The sequence below is a fragment of the Eucalyptus grandis genome, chromosome 3, assembly GCF_016545825.1.
Source record: "Eucalyptus grandis isolate ANBG69807.140 chromosome 3, ASM1654582v1, whole genome shotgun sequence".
Taxonomy (NCBI): Eukaryota; Viridiplantae; Streptophyta; class Magnoliopsida; order Myrtales; family Myrtaceae; genus Eucalyptus; species Eucalyptus grandis.
Genome location: NC_052614.1, coordinates 25,801,051 through 25,827,722, shown reverse-complemented (window position 1 = coordinate 25,827,722; position 26,672 = coordinate 25,801,051). Strand labels below are relative to the sequence as shown.

The 26,672-nt window shown below is 33.7% G+C and overlaps 1 protein-coding gene across 3 annotated transcripts; it reads right to left on the bottom strand.

The window, feature by feature from the left end:
• Positions 1-6,553: 6,553 nt before the first annotated feature.
• On the bottom strand, positions 6,554-10,629 carry LOC104439349 (disease resistance protein RUN1-like). Of its 3 annotated transcripts, none has more exons than XM_039309171.1 (4): positions 10,045-10,629; positions 8,373-8,551; positions 7,616-8,268; positions 6,554-7,504 (listed from the first exon to the last, which is right to left on the bottom strand). In XM_039309171.1, the coding sequence occupies exons 3-4, from the start codon at positions 8,173-8,175 to the stop codon at positions 6,640-6,642; spliced, it is 1,425 nt and encodes a 474-aa protein (XP_039165105.1). In that variant the 5' UTR covers positions 8,176-8,268; positions 8,373-8,551; positions 10,045-10,629; the 3' UTR covers positions 6,554-6,639. The 3 variants fall into 3 exon arrangements, with proteins under 3 accessions (XP_039165105.1, XP_039165106.1, XP_010050730.2); XM_039309172.1 differs by having other exon boundaries at positions 7,616-8,270; positions 8,378-8,551; XM_010052428.3 differs by lacking the exons at positions 8,373-8,551; positions 10,045-10,629 and having other exon boundaries at positions 7,616-8,366.
• Between the last annotated feature and the right edge of the window lie 16,043 nt (positions 10,630-26,672).

Here is a 26,672-nt window from a genome sequence, read left to right as displayed (position 1 = left end):
GTAACACATTTCAAGATTCAAAATCTCCAAGCTTTTGAAAGCTAACAAGTCGGGAGTTCTTCTCAAATTGAAACAATACGAGAGGTCGAGAACTTTCAACTCGGTCGCCATCGAAATAAATAAAGGAAACTTCAGTGAAAGTGGACAATAGCAATGTGTGATTTTCCACTATTCTTTAAAAAAAAAAAAAGAATCTTTAAAATTCCTAAAAAATACCAATGCTCCACTACTTTTTCACGGTTGTCTCATTTAATTTTAAATGTTTTTTTTCTGTAGTGTCCAGCTACACCACCATATTGATTTTTTTAAGCATAATCATTGCAAAAAGAATATTAGGGATGTACAAGTGCTAACCGTGTTTATTTTTAGATAAAATTTCAAAAAGAAAATATATTCAGTTTTTAAGAGCTATGTGCGATGCCGTTGATTAGACTTATGCAAATTTTATTATCAAAGAGACACTCCGATAGTAAGAAACATGTAGTTTAATTATGAAAAGCAATTTCTTAAAGTGACTTCAAAAAAAAAAAATTAAAGAATGTTGTATTCCAAAAAAATTTAATGCCATCGAAAGGATAGTTTTATTACTCTCATAACATTAATAATTTATATTTGCGTTATACAGTGACTTCCATAATCAACAATTATAATGAATAAATATTTCATGCAACAAGTCAAAGCAATTCATGAATTATATCCATTACTTTAAGATTAAAATGAATTCAGAATTTTAGTATTGATGTACAACACAAGTCAGTATGTGTGAGATTTTTTCTTTTTTCTCCATGAAAGAAGATTAATATAGAGATATAACAAGAATCGCTCAAAAGACATACTTTTGCATTGGAAAAATTAACCCAGCCACAGACCATCTAGATTAAAGTAAATCAGAAATGGTACAAATATGTAATTATATTTCAATAAATGTTAATTATTATAGTTAATTTTTTTTTTTTTTAGTATTGTCTAAGGTTAAAACATGACAGGTTGTTGAGTTTTATCAATTAAAGTTATAAGAAGCAGAAGCTTCCGAACATTTAGGTGCCTATAATTCCTCTTATATTATGTCGAAAATCCTTAATATGAGGAATGACATTAAGCCTTTCTATAAAAATAAAAAAGTTAAAATTAAAATTAAAATTAAAAAAAAAAGAGAGAGGAGAACTTGCTATTGGACCTTTGGTAACACGTTATTATTCACAAGGGACATATCTTCTCAAAATCTTACCTTGAGTGGGCCCCATCCTCCCCAGTCCTCCGAAATCTCACTACGTGATAGATTGAGCACGACTAATTTCTTTGGGTGAAAGTTGACAATTTCAAAATCCGAGGGACAAGTCTCCCAGTCAAGCCATCTTAATTGAGGAAGCAAGTTTTGGAAATCTCCAGTAAAATTCACATTGCCCAATTGAAGGAACCTCAAGTCGGTGAATTCGTTAAACTGTTCAACTCGGTAGCTTCTCTTATCATAGCTTTCCCATCTATTATAGCAAAGACGAAGGGCCTCAATCTTACAAGTGCCCTGCATTATAAAACATTATGGACCGTAAGTTTTAATAGATTAAATGATCTATATATATAAAAGATGGACTAATTTCAGTTTGATATCATACTATTATGGTGTGGACTTCTTATTTTCAACTTGGTGAAATGACAAGTCGTCATTGCACATGATTTATCTAATTCATGTAAAAATGGGAAGCTCAAGAAGGTGCTTTTGAACTTTTCATCTTCTACTAATGCTTTTCGCAAATTTGCACCTTTTGAATTACCAAAAATTGCATCCTTTCAAAAATATAACAAAAGGCATCTAATTGTACAAACTACTTCAAATATATCTATCAAAATTCATGCCCTTTATATGTGAAACACCCAACCCTAACTCGTATCCTTCAGATGCAAAACACATGACTCTTATAGTCCAAGTACATCTATCAAACTTGTTATCAAAACATGTATCAAAATTAGAGAATCTGAATTGTAGAATCCCCCCTATTATTCTGGCATGACTTGTTTGCAATTCTCAATAGCAAAATGAAATTGAGAATGTCACCTCAAAAGGTATGCATGTGTTTTATGTTCCTTTCTTATCACGTGTTTCTTTAATGAGTGTTTTCAATTATACATGGAAGAAAAATATGTTAAATATCAAACGTTATATAGATAATCTTTACTCCTCTTTTTATCAGTACATGTGTTTGATGCAACATTTTCATTATCTTGTGTATTTTGTTACAGTGAAATAGCATAAAGTAATTAGATCTTGCTTCTAAAAAGATCAGACATGAAAATCGATTAAACTGAATATTTAAGGAACTCGAATTTAGTTTGTCTTAGGTGATGATTTGCTCAGTGAGTACAAATCATGAGAGTTGTAAGACTGATTTTTTTAGTGGTTTGAATACTTCCTTCAAACTTTTATTCTTTTGGATGAGATACCCATTACTTAGAAATTTCTTGTATGTTATCGTATTTTCGTCAATAACTTCATAGAGACCCTTTTTGTCCTGTTCTAAGCAATGTTCTATTCAATTCATTACATTTTCATTTGTGCACAAATATGCTTGCTGAAATACAGTGGTAGCACGTTTTTTACTAATCTCATTACTTCATTATATTGTGCATTCTCAATATTTATATTTAGTGTTTTTTAATCAAAGATTTGCACATGCTCGTTTGATGTTTGCACAAATCATCCATATGTTGTAATTGCATTTAGTTGCATACCTTTTTAACTTTCATGTTAATGATAGAAACTAATCACGATACAAAATTCAAAACCGTAATTATTTATATCAGTTAAGTCCTAAAACTTGTCAAAGTTTAATCAACTGGAATGAGCCATTGCTTTGACTTGACCCACTTCTTATAGATATTAAGAATATTAATCTCATTAATAAAATTGGATGTCACTTTTCCAATATTCCTTCATGAAATTTATCCTACAATAGTAACCTTCACATTTAGATCTAATAAGAAAAGAAAAATATTCTGACTTTAGTTTTACTTCAGAGTAATAAGAGCTATTTCTAACTGTGCATCTAATCATATTTGAATGTAAGGATGTTATTAATTTTTATTATGTGAATATATGGTTCTAAAACTTAAGTAATGATAATTTTTTTTTGAAAAATATAGAGTTGCCATTATTTCTTATCCTAAATATGATGATTGAATTAAAGAAAGTACACGCCCACACACACACACATATTATGTTAACATCACTACTCTGTAAGCATGTGAATTTGTTTTTAGTTCTATAACTAAATGTCGTTCATTTATAAATTTCTAACAAAGTTGTAAATGTAAGGTTATTTTAATGCTAAAATGTAACCTTTAACGATTCTCTATATAAAAAGTCATATATATTGTTAAAATAGTTAAACCTAGTTTAATCAAATATAATGTGAAAATTGTTTAGTTTTGATAGTTCTTCCACATTAGAAAGTTCATAATTATATTACTGAAGTTCTATGTTTGGTAATATATGTTTTGTTGAGAATATATGGTTCTCAAATTACATTTTAAAAACTGTCAAAAACCATATCATTGCAAATACATATTTTTATATGTATAATATAATGTTGTAAATAAATCTATAATTTCACCACTAAAAAATCTTGTGACCTAGGAATTAATTTTCAGATATACTTTTATATACATAGATACTGTAATCACTATTCTTCCATATTTTTTTTTTATTATGAATGGTTTTGGTTAATAATCATTATCCTATTTAATGTTTATTGTTAATGTTTTATCTACTCCATCAGTACATATGTTTATAAAGCTTTTATCTATATTCTCATAAATGGACACCTCTATTCAAAACAATCTATTTAAATATGCATCACTTTTCAAATGATACATTGAATTTCATTTTTTATATAGTTCGTATGTTATTCTACTTACCATTCTCTTCTTTCTCGAATTCGAGGTAGAACAATTCCATCGATTAGTATCATTTACTTACTATTGGATGAAGAGACATTTCTCTTAGAAATATGGCTTTGAAATTTAGGTCATCATTCACATGTTGGTGAATAGTGCTTCTCTAGGAAGTAATACATCTGACCGGAAGTTCTCTTTGCATTTTGAGTGATGTAGTTTCTAGATGATTTATTTTTAATGGTACATACCTAATGTTTGGTCCCTTTCTTTCTTTGCTCTTAATGATATTAGTTAACATCTATTCACTACCTTTATGTTTGCATTAATAAACACCTCGTTTTGAAAGCATAAGTTCGAATAGACATATTCCTTCATATCACACAAGTTGTTCATGAAACAAAACCAGGTAATAACTATTATGCAACTTAAACCAATCGACATACAGCTACTATAGCTTTATTACATTATAGCGTAATAGCGATTATATTGCAGCCTTATCATACAAGTTGTTAGTGTAAGTTGTTTACTACCTCTCTAATTTCCAGATTCATGAATTTGAGAAGAATAGGGAAGATTGAGATCTCAAGACTAGAGTGCACAACAAAAGTTAAAAGTATTTTGAGTGTTAGAAAACTAATTAAAAAAAAAAATTTCTTCTAATGTCTCATTTTAATCTGTAGTCCTCAACAAAATAGCATAACATACATTTTGTAGCAACGGGAACAATTTGTGGATTTATCTTTTATTATGTGCAACAAGGTCATATTTATTAAATAAATAATATCAAAAGCATACTTGTCAAATTACAGATCAATATCATATTGGACTCATATTTCACAAATAAACAATATTAAAAGATCAATAAAAAGATATCCATCATCACAAAAATTTATATTATTTGCTTTAGAAATAAATTATATAATCAAATTCTCCGTCAGAAGAGAAAACATTACATGTTTAGAGGAATTTTTTCAATGGATGCATATATTTCAACAATAAGTATGATGCAATGTAGTGACGGACGTTATGATTGAGAACATGTATAGATACCCATTGTGACTAAGAAATACCATCATCACAAAATAATTATTTAACATGCTTTACAAATAAATGAATGTAATAAAATTTCCACCATAGAAGGAAAAAGAACATATGTTTAGATGGATCTTTTACATGATTAAATATATTTCTACAATAAGTATAACAAAATGCATAATAAGTTATGGTTATTATGATTAAAAAGTTCTATGGATACTCATTATGAGAATATATTCTTGTATTTCATAAGCAGATTATATTAACAATCGATAAAAAAAATTACGTAACATGATAGCTCATTTTAACAAATAAATAATATAAAGGTACTAAATTTGTGCTATAAAATGCTCATTATGAGTTGAACGATGATGAAATATCTATTATAACATGGTAGCTAATCCTAGAGAAATAAAAAATCAACAAAAAAGATATATAACATGATAGCCCATATATAACAAATGATGATATAAAGATTAAATAAATCTTTTAAATACGATGCTCAGTAAGAGTTGAACCGTGCGGTAATAATTATTATAAACATGAAAGCCCAGATTTGACAAATAAATGTTATTAGGGATTAATAGAAAAATAATCCAAAGTTATAAAAAAAAAATATTAGCAAATTCACGGAAGAAAATTATCCAGTATTATGAAAAGCCTATAGAACAAAAATAATATATGTTTAGAGGGTTATATTACATGGTTGCACATATATCACATACAAATACGAAAGCAACAATAGCAAATTAACAGAGTTAACTAAAGGTTGACAACGAAAGATTCGATTGCACCAATTGTGAAAGGTAAAAGATCACATTAAGGAAGAAAAAAAGAATTAGACAGAGGACCAAATCGCACAAACAATAACATTTAATAAATCTGTACTTAACCCAACTTGAAAAAAAAAAAGGAAGTGAGCTAATCATTGCAAATGAATGGAGGTCTCATTTATCATAGCAAGCAACACATAAGAAGTCAACACATAAGAAGTCAATATTCAGTTAAAGAAGAAGAAGAAGAAGAAGAAAAATACCTCACAAGAAATTATAAGAAAAATCCAAACTTCAAAAATGTGGAAAAAGCATGGCCCAACAACTTATAGATGTCATGTTTTCTTGGAAAGTGCTCTGTCAAACATTACAGTTTTGCAATTTTTTTGTGCATTGTGCATTGATGTTTTGAAAGGACAGTGTCCTCAACAAAATTTTATGAGGTGTGTGTGTATATATATATATATATCTTCTTTTTTTTTCATTTTGACAAAAAAAAAGAGATAAAAAAATATATATATCCTATATCAACTACCAAGAAAGTGCTGCTCAATTATGTCTTAAAATAAGGCAAGAAAAACAATTAACCGGACAAGCTCTTCTGCTACTAGCTGCCCCAAATTTGGCGCATTAATTTTCATCTCAAAAAAGAAAGAGAAGATGGACTCAACATTCACTAACTATAAGACAAATAGACAAAACTCTTACCTTGTTGCTCTCAAGCGCATGTTCAGCTTCCTCATCACTCCATATCCGGCTACGTTTTTTAGGCTCCTTTTGATTTTCTAAACGAACAATTTCCCTTCCAAGATCTCTCAATTGATCATGCATCTTTAGCTTGCCATATTTGCCAATTTTAATTAGGGACATAAGCCTTAATACTTCAATCCCAATCTCCGGGTAAAAATCACAAGCATCCCACATATAAGTCGGATTTTGTTTAGATGATCCAATGAAAAAACATGCAATATCCAAAAAAATCTGTTGCTCTGCATAATCTAATGCTGTCGTAACTTATCTTCAACCTCTCTTGCACTTTCTTAGCAGGAATTTTCTCCAATTTCTTTAATGCATCTTTCCATGCTTCCTTTGTCTTTCCACATAAGTATGAGCCTATAACTTCAAGTGCTAAAGGAAGACCCCCAGTATTAGATACGGCAGCATGAGAGATATGCTCATAATCACTTGGAGGAAAATCATTTTGAAATGCATGTCTACTAAATAAAATCAATGATTGCTCCGAAGGCAACTCTTCAAGTTCATATGGTTGGCTAGCTCTAGCGTAGTCAAGAATAGTCTTGTTTCTAGTTGTGATGATGACTATACTTCCTGCTTTAAACCAACTACCATCTCCGATCAAAGCATCCAACTGAGTATTATCATCCATATCATCAAGAAGAGCGAGGACTTTCTTATTTGTACATTGGGATTTGAGTACACTTATTCCCTCATCGACATTAGACAACCCACGCGATTCTCTTAATAAATTTGAGATGAGCTGCTTTTGTAGGCATTCAATACCCTCGCAGTGAGATTTTTCTCGAATATCTGCCACAAAGCTACAATCCTCAAAATCGCTAAATAGCTTGTTGTATAACACCTTTGCAAGAGTTGTCTTACCGATGCCGCCCATTCCATAGATTCCAATGATCCATGTACCATTGAAATTAGCATCTATCTTGCTCATAATTTGCTCCACACGATCATCAATTGCCACCAACTGTTCGGGAACATTTAGGAGGAATTTTTCTTTTATCTCTCTCATAACTCTTATGACAACCGTTCTCACTAATGCTGCTTCATGCCTATCAAACAATAATACAAAGTTTCAATATATGATAGCAATGTTTATATGATTTTTTTCAAGTAAGATATTTATGAGAAATTTAACAATGTTTTGGTGGAGAATAACATACCCATCAGCTATTTTCTCCGATTCCCATCCTTTTAAGGAACTGACTTCGTTGAGCGCTTCTTCCCATTCCTTCACAACCATTTGACCCGAATTTTTTTGATGTGCATTGATGGCATCTCCAAATCTCCCCTTGAGATGTCGCACTTGTGAGGGTTCCACTTTGTAAAATATGGGCAACACTACTTGCTCTCCACTTCTCCTGCACTTCAACATCTGAGCCAGCTCTTGAAGGCACCATTTGCTGGAAGCATAATCCTCAGATATAATCGGGATCGAAATCTTAGACTGCGTGATACTGCGGAGAAGCTCCGAACCAATCTCGTCACCAACTCGGAGCTCATCATTGTCTCTATACACGCGAATTCCTGCATCAACAAGGCTAGTATAGAGATGATCGGTGAAGCCTTTGCGAGTGTCTTCCCCTCTAAAGCTCAAGAACACTTCGTAATCAGTTCCCTTCAGCCTTTTTGTTCCACCATTATCACCTACATGTGGAGAGCTCGACGACGAAGACGCTCTGTATAGCAGATCTTCTGAATGAGGAGGCTCTTTTCTGATCATCTTGAGATAGATGGAGCGGAGCCTCAAAAGAAGAGGAGTATGGAATCCTAGATCTAGGAATTGCAGAAATGTCTCTCAGAACTCAATTGAGAGCTACATTCAAACAAAAACAAAAGCTCTCATACAAGTCATCAAAAGAAAATGGAAATAAAAACAAGAAAGAGAGAAGAGGAGAAGAGCAAGTAGTCACCGATTACCTGAGGAGGAGTGCTCAAACAACACAATCCGTTCACTGCTATGATTTCCGCCGATTCTCACCTTCGACGTTGGATTACCCACACGCAACCCTCCTTATTGTGGGTGCTTGAACGATGCTGAGTTCTGGCCATCCAACGGTCCAAGACTCTTTATGCTAATTGAACGGCTGCGATGCATGCTGCACAGAAAGGACAATTATTGCAGGCGTAATTTCCGTAGCACCGCGCGGAAGGTGCGTGGGATGAGCGACGCGGATACGCTCACACGCAATGCTCTCCAGCAAGGCTTGACTTTGACTTGCTTTTTCTATTAACAATAAAAGTAGAAAAGAAAACTGACGAGCAACAGTCACATGCTCCCGGTGTCAAATTATATGAGCCAATGACGAAAACATATGAATCGTCGGATTAAATCAGATTTTTGTTGAAAACAAATGTTTGTATGACTCTTTTTATTCAAATAAGGAGATCTTATTATTTTCAATCAGCAACATGCTTTTCATTAAAGAGATTGCTCTAAAATAGTAAATCACTAGATAATTCTCACCCAAAACAATTTTGTCAAACTAAATTTCTCCATGCCATGTGATACGTCTAAAAATTGTGCAGCCATCACCCCTCACCTGAGGCACTTTTATTCGTCTCCTTATATTAACATTTTTTTTATGTTTTACATAATTTTTATCCTTTTAGAGTCACATTTAGAAATTATTGGCCAATGAATTCTCCATAATCGAATATTTATTTAGTTATCAGTTTTTACATTCTTTTTTCATTTTTTTTGCTTTTTATCTGTGGTCAAGTGGAAACAATTGCTATTGATTTGTTTTAGCAATGTCTAGAGAAAGAGGTGGTGGCAATTTTTAGTAGGAAAACGTTAACTTGAGTATTTTACACTGTTTTTATCTTCTAGTCATTTTGAAAATGATAAGCTAATTTATTTATTCAATTCAATTTCTTCACGAACAAGTTGCATAATATGTGTGTGTATAGAGAAATATATTCATACATGTATCACAGCTTAACAAATATTGGACCATCACTATGAGAAACCTTTTCAATCAGTGAAATTTTTCGATGTCTTTCTTGGAGAGTTCCTCCAACCCCTTTTATCAAAGTAAATGCCATGCCACTTTCATAGGAAACTCCTCTCTCTCTCTCTCTCTCTCTCTCTCTCTCTCTCTCTCAATGACAAGAGTCTTTTGAGTATGCATTTAGAAAGATCCAATTACATGAATCTCATAAGGCCCCCACGTGTTTTAACAATTTGTCAATGTAAACCGTTGGATCGACATTGATAATATTGTTGTGTTTAAAGTCACTGGATCAAAGCAAAGTCCAAAAGATGAAGAAACTTTTATGGTACACCTATTGTTATGTTACGACATTACAACAAATAGGGTAGTTAAGTACAAGAACATCATAATAGCATATTCTATGACGTTATCGTAATCAAGTGCAAAGTGGTGTGAAACAAAAGTGTGCAAGTGAAGATTTTCTAAAGATGAATGGAATCAACGATGATGGAAGTTTCGCAGGAAAAAGATGAGCTGAGTAAGACATGGGTCCGTCCTGCAACGATACCCACACCACAGTGGAGCAACAAAGCACCTCTGCAGAGACTCATGCCAAATATTTTGCTCCAAAAATAAAAAACAGGACATATACTTACCTGTTCGTTTCAACATTTCGGGAAGAGGAGCGGATTCAACTAGCGTTGACCCACCCAGACAACAACGAAACTCCACATCAGAGTTCTTTGCCCAGAAATTCAGCAGATGACCAGAGGGAAAGTAGAGATTAGCAGAGATGGAAGATGACTCGCAGCCAGGAGCAAAACGAGAACCCAAATCTAGGTTCCGAGAATGCAACTCCACAACAGAGTTTTTTGCCCAGAAACTCAGTAGACGACCAGAGGGAAAGTAGAGATCAGCGGAGAGGGAAGATGACTAGCGGCCAGGAGCAAAACGCGAACCCAGATCTGGGATCCGAGAGTGCCGTCTGCTCTTCCCACACCCAACAGAGACCCCTCCCCCTGCACGGATCTATAGCTTGTATCTGCAGAGATGATCCTGGTAGGGTTGCTGATGGATTTACTAAAAATATAGACGCGAGATCAGCTGAGCAAGCAGAGGCAACAGCTCTGGTCGAAACCCTTGATTTTATTTCCTCAAAGCTAACCCCGAATAGATCTGAAAAGGAGATGCATATCTACTATGATTGTAGTACACTGGTAAATGGGGTTACACTTCAGATATTCTGAGTTGGGAGATTCGGCCTTTAGTGGACCGGGCTAAGTGCAAACTAGCAGAGATGTTGGGCTCTCTTTAGCACATTGTACTCGAAATACGAACAAGGCCGCCGACTGGCTTGCCAAAGCTCATCGATTGGGTTGTCTTCCTAGAAATTAGGTTAGTAACCCCCCGTATGTTCTTTTGAATTTGTTGTGTGCGGATACTATTGCTGTAACTGCTTTAAATGTTACTTAGTAATGCATTTCTATTTCTCTGTTCAAAAAAAAAAAACAAAGACATGGGTCCGGCGCCTAGTGACTTGCTTTTTTTTTTTCCTCACCCACTTTGATGACCAAAAATTAGCCGTAAACCTGCTTTTTTTATCAACAGGAGAACAAAAACAATAAAGTGAGAGCATTAACACTTCTTGTGGACCTCCAAATGATTGTGTTCCTAGGTGGGTTGGAAATTGGAATCTAAAAGAAAACCAAATATATTTGCACATCTTTCTAATAAAAAAATTTATTCTTTTTTACCCAAGTGATCCAATAATAATTGAGAGATATATTATTTGTCAAATAATACAGATGGTGATACGAGAGTTAAATGTATTTTAGGTCTCATACTAATTACATTTACAAAAATCATAGGTTGATTTTAGAAATTAGAATCATACATTCAAATAGCAAGAAAATGACTTTGAGTTGGAGCCATTTGCACACAATCCAAAAGCTTAAACTTAGCCAGTTTATTAAATTTGCAGCACATTTCATTTGCCTTCAAGTGGCGATCCACTATGCCAAGTTATATGAGTTTCAAAAAGTTATCATATGTTCGCTCTCATTGCAATTGCACCCACTGAAACTAAAATTCATTTGACAAAATTCTTTGAATTTTCATCCTCTCTATCATTTGAATGATTTAGAGAATTTTCAAGCGAAAATACAGAAAATCATTTTCATTTTTTGGCTTCAAGTATAAAATACATGTTTTCTGTTTTTGCCATTTTCATTCTCGTCTAAAAAAGTGGCTCCCCACAGGATGCTTTTATTTTAACTTTCTCCTTTTAATATCCATTCACTTTGGACACAAATTTATCATTTACTGGGGCATTTCCGTAAGGTTAAAGCTATTTCCAATTCTAAGAGGATTATTCTTTTCAATCCATAGCTCCAGGAAGCTTCAAAGAAATTCCTTGTTCAAGATTTCTTCTCATTGTCCTTTTTTTCTTTTCAATATGTAGCTCCAGGAAGCTTCAAAGAAATTTTCTATTCGAGATTTTCTTTTCATTGTCCTTTATTCTTTTCAATCCAAAGCTCCAGGAAGATTCAAAGAAATTTCCTATTTAAGATTTTCTTTTAGGGTTAATATCCTGAAAAACTCTAAATTGGTACACTTATGACAAATTTACTCCAAACTATTTTTTTGACCACCAAAAACCCCAAACCGGTATACCTTTGACAAATTTACCCCGAACCGGTACACTTGTGACAAATTTACCCTTTGTTAGTTTTCGTTAAATTTTACCGTCAAATTATTAAGTTAAATTACACGTGATAGTTGACTAGTATATCGACTTAGGATTTTACGCATCGTTGTCACAATTTACAATTTTTGTGATTTTTTTGTGGGATTAATCTAATTTAGCGGAGGGTATATTTGTCACAAATTTTATCAGTTTGGGGTTTTTTGTGGTTGAATAAATTAGTTTAGGGTAAATTTGTCGTAAATGTACCAGTTTAGAGTTTTTTATAGTCAGTCGGAGTAAATTTGTCACAAGTGTATCAGTTTGGGGTTTTTCATGGTCAAAAAAAAGTTTTTGGTAAATTTGTCACAAATGTACCATTTTGGAGTTTTTTAGGATATTAACCCTTTCTTTTATTATTCTTTTCAATCCATAGCTCAGAAAGCTTCAAAGAAATGTCCTATTAAAGATTTTCTTTTCATTGTCCTTTGCAATGTAAGACAAGTTAGTTAAGAAATTCTAATGCTATGTATATGAATTCCCTTTAATTAGCCGAGAAGACAGACAAATTGTTATGCGACTTCAGTAATTTCCCACATGCTAACATGATCATCCAAAAAGGATTGGTTAATTTTTCTTTTTGATTATTGAGATATTTTTTTTTTCATTGTTCTTACTAATAGACGCTAATAGTATATGAAGAGTCTGAAGCCTCACAGTATAGAAATCCGATATACTGGAAATGGGATATATTATTGAAAATTAAACCAAACTTGTATTGTTTAGTTCCAATTTCTATAGAGAAGTTTCCCACCAATCGTATTTTCACGAAAATAGATTCCAATGAACTATTAACATTTTTTTTTCAAAATGGGCCGTAAGTGAACTTGATTCTCTAGTTACTTTCAGTGAAATTGTTATCGCTTAAAAATACATTCCAATTGCACTTATTATCTAAGGTCACGCAAGGGCTACAACCTTTATGGTCGTGGTGGCGGGGCTCAGCTCCATCGCAAGTACTGACTTTCATAAAAAGAGAGACACGCAACCATAGAGTTCACGACCTCCGTTGATTCATTCCAACAGTGACCTATAGTCACAGGAGGCCACGAGCTTCATGGTTGGGTGTCTCTCCCTTAATGAAAATCAATACACAAGATGGAAATAGCCTCGCTACCAAAATCATGGAGGTTGTAGCTCTCATGCGACCATAAGAAAAAGGTGTGATTTTACAAATTATGATTGATAAGAGGCCTTTTTGCTTCTTGCTATTAAATGGTTTCTAAATCAACAATCTTTTTAAAAGTCCATTTTCTCGTCTTAGCAATTTGTCCTTTTCTTCTTTTTGTCCTAAGAAAAACGTCGTTGTGGTGGGCAAAGTTCATGTAGTGAAATCTAAATTGTTCAATTGGTACTGTCAAATTTGTGTCACAACTCACTAGAGAGTGACAACCTAGGAAATCCTTTGTATCTAAGGAATCAACATGAAGTGATTGAAAAAAAAAATGAATTTCATACACAATTCATTGTAATGAAGTGATAAAACTTACGAATCCAAAATCGTGCAAATTCAAATGCTGCTTAGAATTGTCAATCATATTCATTTGAGCAAACGGCATTGTAAGGGGTATCTGGTTCAGTATGTTTATATGAGAAAGCCCATTTAATATTGATAAGCCCATCTAAGATGCCAAACTTTGCCTAAATAGGTGAATCCAATACGTGCTGTGGGGATTATTCCAATCAAAATCTTGACCCCAGGTACGATGCCTAGACTCCAATTTTGCTCACTTAGTCCATGTGGCAAGCGAAAGATGAATACGATTCAAGCCTTGACGAGACAATTAATATATAGAAAACATGAGGAAGATGAAGAGGAGAAAAACGAACATAGAATAGAGGAATGTTGATGATCTCTTTGTTCCTATCTTTTCTAGAAGATGGCTCTGGATAAATAGACAAGGGAAATGACAAATGCAATATTGGACGCATCTATTCATTGATGACACTTGAAACCTAAGTTAGATGACCGTTTTTAAACAGTAATAATCTAACTAGATGGATAAGAACTAAAAGGCAAGATAACTAATGAGCAATTTCGGCCTTGAACTTTTAATCTATTCAACATGGTCCATGAACTTTTAATTTGTTCAATATAATCCCCAGACTTTTAGTACATATTTAATGCAATCCCTAAATTGTATGAAAATGTTCAATATAATCCTTCCATTAATTCAAGACTAGAGACTATACTGAATATTTTCCATATAATTTATGAACTATATTGAACATACACCAAAAATTCAGGGAATACATTGAAAAAATTAAAAGTTATGGACCACATATTAAAAATTTAGGAATTAAATTGCATATTAGGCCAAAGTTTATGGACTGTAATTGTGTCCCAAAATAATCTCTCACTATTTTTGTAAGGAGGAATTATTATGAGGCAAACTTTGACTCCTAATACCATGTACAAGCCATAAATGCATATCCTTGAACCTATGGCGAAGCAAAATGTAATAGTTGATAGGAGAAACTTTGATCTCAAAACTACTAATTTGAACTCCATTTATTTTGCGGAAAATGAATAATTTAGATAATTTTTTTCTTGAAATAGTCACTTATATTGCTTATGGAAATGAATGAACAAAATTATCTTTATTGTCAATGAATATGTTTAAATATAATTGTTATTGATAATGAAAATATCTTTCATTAACTAATTGCTTGAAGTGATACAAGCGATTATTTTTGGGAAAATGCTGTCCAAATCATTCATTTTTCGCGAAACAAATGAAGTTGATCACATCACACAAAGTTTGTCATTTCTTTTAGGGCCATGCATTATAAATCATGCACTTAACCTAGCTTAGTGAGAGCTTTAGAGCATAACTACAACTTAGAAGAAGTGGCCTTGAGTTCCACATTAGCAAAGGTAAATCCCATCAAGAGCATTCGCAACCACCATTCGTTAAGATTAGTTCGATATACAACAATGCACATTTTGAGATGAAATTTTTCCTATTAAAAATTTTAGTCCTACCAGATGCAAAGTAACATGCATTGAAAATGTAACCTCAGTGCTGACATTTCGATAGATCACAATTGACTAAATTTTTTCAAACTCTAATTCATACATAATACAAAATAGAGTAGGCTACATCCACTAGATCCTTAAATATTGGTACTAATCACATCTCCTTCAAAGCTCTTGATTGCTTTGCACAAGCTTATCTCTTAGTAAGAGGATTGGCGGGAAGATTGTCCAAAAAGTTTTTAACATATTGTATGACAGCCCATTCAACCTTAAACTTATAATTATATATACCATACAGTTTTAACTTTGTCGTTAACACCCATTTAGAACCTATCGTTATAGTGCTGGGAGGAAGATTAGCTAATGACCATGTATTATCTTGCTTAATAAATTTTATCTCAATTAGGAGTGAGTGGCTCCACAGTCAATTCAAGTTTCACTTGGAACCTCCAACCTGTTAGAACCGATTCCCAATTTATAGAACCTGAAACCTACCCTTACATACTTGGGAGCATTAAGCATACCTTGTCATAGGTTTTAGAATCAATTTCATGATCTATCCAAGTTCCACATTTATTCTTAATTGAATGATTTCAATCAATTATTACATCTAATTACCACCATTTACATAACTCATATTTAGATATGCAAAAAATATGAGATATTAACAACGTAAAAGTTTCACTCATGGATATTGCTGGAAATGAAAACTTATACTAGTGATTTCAAATTATACAATCATCATCAAACACGATAGAATAACACAAAATTTTGCAAAGAACAAGAAAAAAAGACTCATTCACATGCAGTTTCAGTAATGAAGCGATGTGGCTAAAATCATGCTTAACAACTAATGAATTTAAGATTAGATATGAATCTACACAATTTGATTCAAACATTTTTACCAAACAAGATTGAAAGGAAGATTTTAGGTGTTTCGAACTCAAATTCCAACCTAAGTTTAGTCTAAACTAACATCAGAGGTTCGAATCAGGGAAGCAAACTCAATAGATCATGTTTCTATCTCCACAAAGGATTCAAAGTCTCGGTTACTCCTAACTGGAAACAGAACCTTTCGGAACAGAAGCATTACTTGATTAGCAAGGCCAAATGAAACCCTGGCTTGGTAATTAACTTCAGGACGTAAGCTTCCATGATTTCTTGCAATCGAAACCAGTGCCGATGAAGAGTTTTGCTTTACGTTTCAATAGCTTTGGTATTTTTATATAGGATTTTGTTACCATAATGACAAAGTTTCCATGTATATTAAGGGTATGCTTTTTTTAATTGTTAGATTTTATTTCCATAAAAATCAATTTTGCCAAAAAGAGAAATACCAAAAAAAAAATTATTTCTTGGTCACGTTGTTGATCAAATTTATGGATAAATTGTTAAGTACAACCTAAAAATAAATTAATCAAATGATTTTTCAAAATAAAATAACAATTACATTCTCCAACGTAAAACTTATCGAGTCAACATATAATTCACAAAATAAATCAGACTAAAAATGCTTTTGAATAACTATTATGTTTCCCGAAACAATTTTTTTTCTTTTCTTTAGACAATTTTTTTAATTACTTAGATAAGTTTTTGATAAGAAGAACATGTGCATTTATTACGACCCTAAAAATTTCTATTCTCATTTTTTAATTTAATTAGAAAAAATATCGAGGTAGATTTAACAATTCGTGTTTGAACGCGGGCCCAAGGGTGCTGTACCCGAGTCAGCATGGCGCACTACCAGTCTCTATCCACAAGAAAAGAATATGCATCCATGTTATCCATAGAGTAAATCCCATTTTTATCGATTCACGTTTCAATTTTTCTTTTTTGGTTGAAGGTTCGCATTTCGATAAAGTAACGCAGCAAAAATGCTCGGCCGGGTATCAACAAAGAATCCAGACAAAAAGCGAAAATGAAATGGAGGTGATGACGAGGACATATCGAAGCAGATCCTCCATAACTTTGAGATCTCAAAGCTTCTACAAATATATACACGCGCTCCGGATCGTTCCAAGGACTGCTAATATAGCCTTGCTTGTCGATCCAAATTAAAAAAGAAGCTGCCTTTTTTTTTCTCTTCCAGAGGAAACTTCAACTACAAGCTACGACTTCCCTCGGCAACTTCGCCGGCAGCAACCGATTCGGAGACACCGGCAGCCGTGCCGAGAAGTTTCTCGCTGGGAACTCCTCGTCCGACTCCCGGCTCCGGTCGTCCTCGAAGTTGAGTGCGTAGCTCATCGGGTCGTACCCAAACTCCAAGGATGCGGCGGCGGCGGCCGCGTGGCCCGGCCTCCACCGGCACCTCCCGATCTGAGCAATGAGGCTGCGGCACCTGTACCGGATCTCCGGCAGCGGGGAGGATGATCTGAGCTTGTGATGGAACAACATTTTGACGGCGAGAGCGACGGGATTCGAAGTCTTGGTCTGGTCTGGTCTGGTCTCGGGTCTGTGCAAGGCTGTGGAGAGAGCGGAGAGAGTGGATGGCGATGAGGAAGAAGATGGAGGAGATGATGAGGTTAGAGGGGTGTATTTATGGGTCGCGCGGATGAGGACGGGGGCGTGTGGCGGCAGAGCTGAGTGGTGGTGGTGGTGGTGGTGGTGGGAGTGAGGGTGAGGAAAACCGCGGGTGGATCGTGGTGGGCAAGTGGGAAGCGGTTTTTCGCGTTATTCCCGCGTGAGGCTTCAATATTACCTTTTCTTATCTTTATTGTTGAGCAGTTTGGTAATTTCCTGAAGGTGGGGGACCACGTAGCTGCTGCTTTTTTTAATCACTTTTGTTTTATGAAAGTTGAAATTTAAATAATGCTTTTATGGGTTTTATCGTAGGGTTAATATTACAAAAACTGGTATATCTATAATAAATTTGCCCGAAACCAATTTTAAACCCTAAACTATATATATTAAATATAAATATATATATATTTGATAAATTTATCCTGATCGATACAATTATAACAAATTTATCATTTATTAATTTCTATTAAATTTTATTGTCAAAATGTTGAGTTGGTAGACATATAATAATTGACTAACATACTAGTTTCGGATTTTACTCTCTGTTTGTCATAGTTGTATAAGTTGTGTAGTTTTTGTAATATTAATCCAATTTAACAAGGGGTTTCTTTATCACAAATGTACCATTTTAGGATTTTTGGTCATAAAAAAATTAGTTTAGCGTAAATTTGTCACAAGTATACTAATTTGGATTTTTTTGTGGCCAAAATATTATTTTAAGATAAAATTATCATGAGTGTACCAGTTTGGAATTTTCTGTGGTATTAACCCTTTGTTATATGACCATATATATAAATTAAGAGAGTAAACGCCGAGAACGAAATTGCGACTTTAGAGTCGTGACTTTTGACCTTAGGCTCCGTTTGTTTCACGGAATATTTTCTTAACTTTAATCACTTACAAAAATGAATCAATGAAAACTACTTGTATTGTTAACAACAATTTATACGTGGACATTTTTGTTGATGATGAGAATATTTTTTGTTACCACTTTTTTTGAGTGATGTAAAAAATCAAAATTAAAAAAATATTTTCTAAAATCATTGATTTTTCTAATTGAGCCGGGGTCTCCTAAAGACATTAAAGATAATTTATACGAAGATGGAGAATCCATAATCTTGGGAATTTGTTGGACACAATTAGATTCAAAAAAAAAAAATCAATAAGATTTGAAATGTCGCAAACTAAACGAGTATAACTTGGAGACAAGACAACATAAGAGATGGGATTAATTGGGATGTTAGATTTTCACGTGATGTCAAATCAAATATCCGAAGGTTGAATCCCTCTATTACCTCCCACATTACTATCACTTTTCATTTTCTTTCAATGTCCGGCCAAATACTAGCTTTTAGGCATGTTAATGCAATTTCTTTTAAGTGGATAGCTGATGTCCAGACCAACTAAACCAATAATACTTTGTTGGCATGTTAATGCATCCCTTAAACACGTGTTGATGTGCAAATTGATCCCGATCTCAAGAAAGCATGTTACATAAATTGATCAGCACACATAAATCAATCATTCAATCGGGAATTCAAACCAAGTTACTTTGATAAATATTTTTTCTTGATTGAAAGTAAATAATCCATCCATATTTCAAGATGATACATGAATGCTCAAAACAAAACAAATTTTAACAGTAAAAATAGTAAAGCACAAATTATAGTGTGGAGCACTCTCTCACCTCACAATAACAAATCATTTTATTCCCCTAGATGCTCGTGCAATGATCCCCACTAATCTTCTCACGTGACACTAAGTTCTTCACTTCCAATAGCGGTTTCTTAGATCTCCAAGCTGGTTTTCCTTCCCACATACCTAGAACTCTCTCTCTCTCTCTCTCTCTCTCTCTCTCTCTCTCTAATAACCGAGATGTCCCTTGGTGCATGAACAAAACGAGGGGACGATGAATGTTCCCTCGCGCTCGTGCCATTCTCAAAGTGCGAGTCCGCATATGAGAGCGCTCCACGTCGGTGGAGATTGGAGGGAGCGTCCGAGGGGAGAATGGGTTCATGCACCTAGCCATTTGTTGCCCGCCGCCGGACGCTTCCTCGCCCGACAATATGGCATAGATAATAGGAGAAACGTGGTGTTTTGTCTCTAGGAGTGCATTCAAGTCAGGTCCAGTTGACACAGTACTCAAGAGCCTGGTCCGACTTGATTTGCATGTTCGACACTTGAAACTTGACTCAAGCTTTGATCGAGTATTAAAATTGATGCTCGAGTTTAATTTGACTAGAAAATTTGAGATATTGAAGCTATATTAAGTAAGGAGTAAACTCCACTCCGATCAATTAAATACAATTACTGAAAGACCTTAAATATATAATATGATAATACTCTAATGAAATAAGGTATCTTTTCTTACAAAAGCATGCTTTCCAAATGCACAAAGAAAGTCAATTTTCAGATAATATCAACAATAGCATAATAATTAAGAGGTCTGAACTCATTTCTCATGTCAAACATTGTGATCACTTCTCGCTAGTGACAATACTCGAAATCACATCAACCATGGTTAAGCCAAAAAAATCGAATTGATGGGGCTTAAGCCCGAAACAACATTGGTCTATGCACACATTAATTATTCATAGCGTGTTATTATTATGTTGGTCGATCAAGAACATAAATTCAGAAACATACAACAACTCAAATAATTAAGTTTTTGATAATAATGTATATCCTTTGAGAAACATTCCCATGATTAATAATGTTTATTTACCATAAGAAAGATCATGTAAAAATTAATTTGAGTATAAGGCAAACGATTTTCATTATATAAATAACTTCCGCACCCTTAAGAGGATTCTTTCGCTTGGAAAATTGTTGGGAAGATTTCATGAAAACAATTAATTACTTTTGAATTGTCTGTGGTTATTGCGGTGGTACTATCTATATATGACCTCCGTACACCAAGCTCTCTTTACATACATTATACACGGTGTCTAATATTGGAGAAATTTAATATGATGGTTACTCTGAATATTATATTCAAAGACATATCACATACCAGCAAAAATGTACAGGCATTTCGCGTATGCTAGAAAGAGACATTTATTTTTTTTTTTTTAAAAAGGCCTATTGGGAAATATTTGAGATAATAAATTGATAGAATATAATAAGAAATATTTCAGATAAAAACTTGAAATGAGATCCTTCTCTCTCAAGAGCAAATTTGACTCATGTGTTCCTTCAAGACTTGGAAGGCATTTTCGTGCACGGACATTTTTTTTTTTTTTTTGGTTTTTTTCCTCTTTTTCTTCTCTCTCCTCTTTTTTTTTTTTCCTCCTGCATAGGTGAGTAGAGTTTCAAGATAAAATCAAGAACTGGATTGGTGGGAACCGATACAATTTTAGTTTGGGTATGTAGGATAAGTTTCAAGTTCAAAAAATTAGAGAACCGGTTCCGATGGATAAATTCCAAATTCTTGTAACTCGGAATATGGAATAAGTCTTTATCTTTTTCTTTTGCGATATTCCATGTAATTCAATGATAAGTATGTAATTTGAACTTACTATTCTCAATTTTAATTTTTGACGACACCCATAATTAAGACTTTTGATTTGTTAAATACGAGCTATGATCAATGGATTGTAATAGCAAATGGTGATTATTAAAGGCAATAATACACTACAATCAATGTTGCCGGGTCCATGCCCTTGTCCTTGACGCCCGAATTCCCTCGCTGCCCTTGTGATCTTTGTCCCTGCGTCGTCTTCATTGATCTTGTGAGTGTTGAGTAAAGTTATCTCCTTAGAGCAAGGACTGTAGACCGGATACGCGAGCATTCGGTGCTTCTCGACGTGAGTCGTGAGTCGGCCCATGACCCAAGAAAAGCCATGAAAATGATGACCCCTTGCCCTGTACTCACACCCTGCAAGATTCCACATCTGGCCTAAAATGAGTGTCACAAAAAGGCAACTGTAACCAAAATTAGAAAAGAGATAATTATACAAATAGTTTCTAAACCTTGGTGAATTTACAGTGTTGCTTTCTAAATTTTTAAATAGTGTAATATGGTCTTTAAATTTTGATTCAATGTGCAATGTCGTTCCTAATATTTTTAATTTATTTAATATAATTCCTAAATTTGTGGTATATAATATAATTAAACTAAACATGCACCAAAAGTTCAAAAATCACATTGAACAAATTAGAAGTTTATGAATAATATTGCACATTATACTAAAATTTAGAGATCATTTTTATTATTTTTCCTTTGAAAAAATTACATGGCAAGAATGGGTGCAATAATGAGAGGGTTGCTTTAGGGGTGAGCAGCGGTCTAGGGTCGACCCGGGACCGACCTTGACCGGCCCAACCCCGCCGGTCTGGTCCGGTTCCCAAGGGGACTGGGTCGAGTCCTTGGTCCCGGAATTCCATGACCAACACCTGTGCGGAGTTGGTCCCGGTTACGAGAGTTTTGGGTCGGTCCAACCCGGGACCAACCCATTATATTATATTATTTATAATTCTTTTATATATTCAAACCTAAGTAAAATGTCTGTTAAAAAAAAAAAACTTAAGTAAAATGATGCTAAAGCCGTTGACTCCTCAGGCTCAAAGTCATGGATAGACAGCATCTAATTCTAAAAGGCGTGAAGTTTACGCCATAAAGGTCTTCACGGCCTCCTCCTCCATAGTCTAGAGTACATTCTTCACCGTGAGGACGAAGGACTCCTCATAGTCACGGACTCGCGACATCCAAAACGGCGCGAAGTTTACGCCGTAAATCTCCTCACAGCTTCCTTCCTCAAAGTACGTTCTCTTCCATTATGTCTTCTTTGTTCTTCAATTTGCCAAAATCAAAAGTAGCAATGTCCCGCTTGCCGCATTGTGGACCCTATCTTGTCTCATATCTCGATGAGCGGTTAGTAAGTACGAAATTTCTATTATTGTGTCATCTTAAATTTGCTAAATATATATTGGTATTTATAGTTTAGTTGCACAATGCCGCATTGTGAATGGATGTGTAATTTGAATTTGTAGGTTTGCTTTTTTAGGGAGTATAAAAAAACAAGACGAAAAAATAATCGATCGGTCCCGGTTAACCTCGGAACCGGACCGAACCCATTGGGTCGGTCTGGTCCCTTGGTCCCAGGCTCGATAGGATGGTCGGTCCTCGGTCCCAAAATTGAGGACCAATGCGTATGGGTTGGTCCTAGGGTTAGGGGTGGCCTGACCAACCCGGACCATGCTCACCCCTAGGTTGCTTATTCTGGGAAAAAAATATTTTCACTTGTCTCGATGTAAGATACAAAGTACTGAAAAATTAAAATTAAAATAGGTGGGAGATAAAGCATAATTATTATATTTTATTTAGGGACATAATCTGTAAGGTAAATAATTAAGATTACATGAGAAAGAAAAAAGGGATTGAGATAAAAAAAAAAAAAAAAAAAAGGTAGGAGGTTCTCTTACTTTAGATAAGAAAAAAAATATTTTTATATTAAAATTTTAAAAAATTGCTTCACTTATCAATGACATAAATATTTCCATGTAAAGGTTCTCATAATACTGTACTGGCGGATGTGCAGATGAGTTCTGCGCATGTGAAAAATTGACGGTTAAAAGGTTTTGTAAGATTGTCTACTTGATAGTTGAATTGTCGATTGATTGAAATATACTATTGATAGAGTACGAACGATACTTTACACATACACGAGAAAAGAGCTCAATTGAACTTTTTAGTAGGGTTTTGTTGTGATATGAAAAATACTAGAATCTTAAAATTGAAATATGTGCAAAATAAGATTGGATTATTAATATATATAATTATCCATTGATCGAATATTCGAGGATACTTTGATGAACCAAAAAGAATTGTACTCTATAAAAAGATAGAAGGTCATTTTTGCTTTATATAATACTATAGATCAAACATAAAACATGCAAACTTATAAATTTGATTAATACCATGAAAAATTCTAAATTGGTACACTTGTATTAGATTTACCACAAACTAATTTTTGACAACTAAAGACCCCAAACTAATACATTTGTGAAAAAATTACTTATATTAGTTTTTGTTAAATTGGATTAATACCACAAAAAAACTATCAGATGGGTGGAAACTTGTTTGGTTCAAAATTTCAAGGTATGTAGGGTAAGTTCCAAGTTTTAAAAAATTAATAAACCTATTTCGATGGGTAAATTCTAGATTCTAGGTTGGTGGAAGCTGTAACCTAGAACCTGAAACAAGTCTATGTTTTTCCTAGGGCATATATTCATGCGATCTGGCAGTATTCTATGATATTCAATGATGAATGTATAATTAAAAGGGTTAATACCTTAAAAAAACCCCAAATTGGTACACTTGTGACAAATTTACCCCAAACTATTTTTTTGACCATAAAAAACCTCAAACCGGTAAACTTTAACAAATTTACCCGACTAATTATAAAAAACCTAAACTGGTACATTTATGACAAATTTACCCCAAACTAATTTATTCGACCGCAGAAAACCCTAAACCGGGTAAATTTGTGACAAATATACCCTATGCTAAATTGGATTAATAGCACAAAAAAATCATAAAATTGTAAACTGCGACAAGCGAAACGTAAAATCCTAAATTGGTATACATGTTAACTGTCACGTGTCATTTAACTTAATAATTTGAGAATAAAATTTAACGAAAACTAACATAGGGTAAATTTGTCACAAGTGTACCAGTTTGGGATAAATTTGTCAAAAGTATACTAGTTTTGGGTTTTTGGTGGTCAAAAAAATAGTTTGGGGTAAATTTGTTACAAGTGTACCGGTTTAGGGTTTTTTAGGGTATTATCCCTAATTAAAAACCACTAGTTTGAGTTTCCATTTTATCACCAAAACCTTTACTTTATTAATGTTTCATATTTTTTGTGTATCTAAATATAAGTTATTATCAGTGAATTATAGTAAAAAGTGTTGGTCATTAAAAATGATAATTCATTGTAGTGGTTCAATTAATAATATATGTGAAACCTAGGTAAACCTTGGAACTTGTGACAGGGTAGATTTAAGTTCTAAGACATGCAAAGTAGGTTCTAGGTTTCAAAAATTAAAGAACTTGTTCCAACGATTAGGTTCCAATTTCTAAGTAGAACTTGTATAGAATTTCGATCACTCATCTCTACAAAAAATTACAAATTAGTACAACTATGACAAGTGAAGGATAAAATCCCAATTAATACAATTGTTAATTGTTATGAGCCATCAAACTTAGCAATTAAAAAAATATATATTGGAAATTAACATGTTATAAAATTTGTCATAAGTATATCAGTTAAAGGTTTTTCTTTATAAAAAAAAATTAGTTTATGGTAAATTTATTGTATATGTATCAATTTGTGATTTTTCTTGATATTAATCCTATTAAATTGGTGGGTCTGTGCTTTTCAAATTTTAAGGGGGGCAGGGTCGTGTTGCAAAACATAAAGGGAAGTACTTGAAGTGATTGCATCTCTAGCCAGCTCAGTCAGCTTCAACTTTCACGCTGTGCAATCGAACGCCACTACTCGGTAAAGGGGCGTGTCGACTAGGGGTTTGCAAAAGAACCGAGAATCACCCAGACTGCTCGGAACTAAACTAGACTAGTAGTTCCCATGAGGGCTGATCCGGTTCCCGATTCCAATTTGGTGGAACTAATGAGTACCGATCTAGTTTTTAATTTTAGGCGTGGAATTCTCACCCACCCACTCGGACCGAAACAATATATATATTAAAAAAAGAAATTGCATTTCAATTACTTAATTATTTTTTAGTTTTTCAACCCAATATATATGTACATATATGAATATTTGTAATTATTAGATATTATTGACTAATTTTGTCTCTTTGTTGTGCAATAGAATTAACCCCCTACTTTTCTTTTTCATTCTAATGATTCATTTATTTGTTTTCTCAACCAAAACAAAATAAATAAACGTAGAGAAATGAGAGAATCGATTAGAGATGTCCATAAGAGCCAATGGCTCATTTTAAGAATATAATTAGGTCTTTCCTTAGCCTATCCCATGATTAAATTATATTGACATTGAAAAAAGATGAATCAAGTGATTAATGTTTTAACTTTTGTGAGGTTAGGATTTTTAACATGGAGTCTAAGGGTGTGAATAATAACATTTTTGTTCCGAGAAATAATTTCTTTTTTAAAGTAGTTCTTTTTATTTCTACTCACCCAAATAATTTTTAGTAAAAAACAATGTGTTTGGTAATTATATAAAATTTATATTCTCTAAAAAATAGAAAAATATAAATGTGTTTTGTATGATCCACAAAAAGAATAGGAATGTGTTTGACCATTGCCACCTGTTGTCGCTGTCGTTGATCGCCAATCGCCACTAACCGCCAACCACTGATTAGTGTCTCTATTGCCCGCCGCTCGTAAACTAGTGGTGGTAGTAGCGAGCAACGGTGGTAGCCGACAACCAACGGCAAATGGTAGCCTGTAGAGTGGCACGGAAGAAGAAGAAAATAAAAGAAGAAAATAAAAAAAATAAATTATTTCTAGAAATTATTCTCAAAAACAAGAAATTTTTTTCTACTTCTTATTTCTATTCCAAATCTATTCCCGGCTACTTTATTCTGGAGAATAGAAAAATTAATTAACGTTATCAAATGATTTTTTGTTCTTATTTTATTTTGGGGAACAAAAGAGCATAGAGGAACATAAACGTTCTCATTTGCTACCTAATTCTCCACTTGTTTCCGTTATTGGGAATCTTTAAGAAGACCACACCATGACCTTTGAATAGATTAATTTTTTAATTAACAAGTATTGTCTATTCAATTTACCTTATAGTTTTTAATTCTTAATCAAAATAAATAACTTGCAATTCAACCCAAATATAAGATCAAACAAGCTTTGTAGAAATTCGAGACCAGATTCATGGATTCACCTGGGAATCAGACTGCATTGACAATTTGGTTTTAAGATGGATCCATAAAACTAATGGCCAAGTCTCGGTTCCAATCTTTTAGACCTTGATGGCCGGTTCTCGATTTAGCTCTAGTGCTGACCTCGTCCTCGGCCGGTCTTCTGAAAGACCGAACCG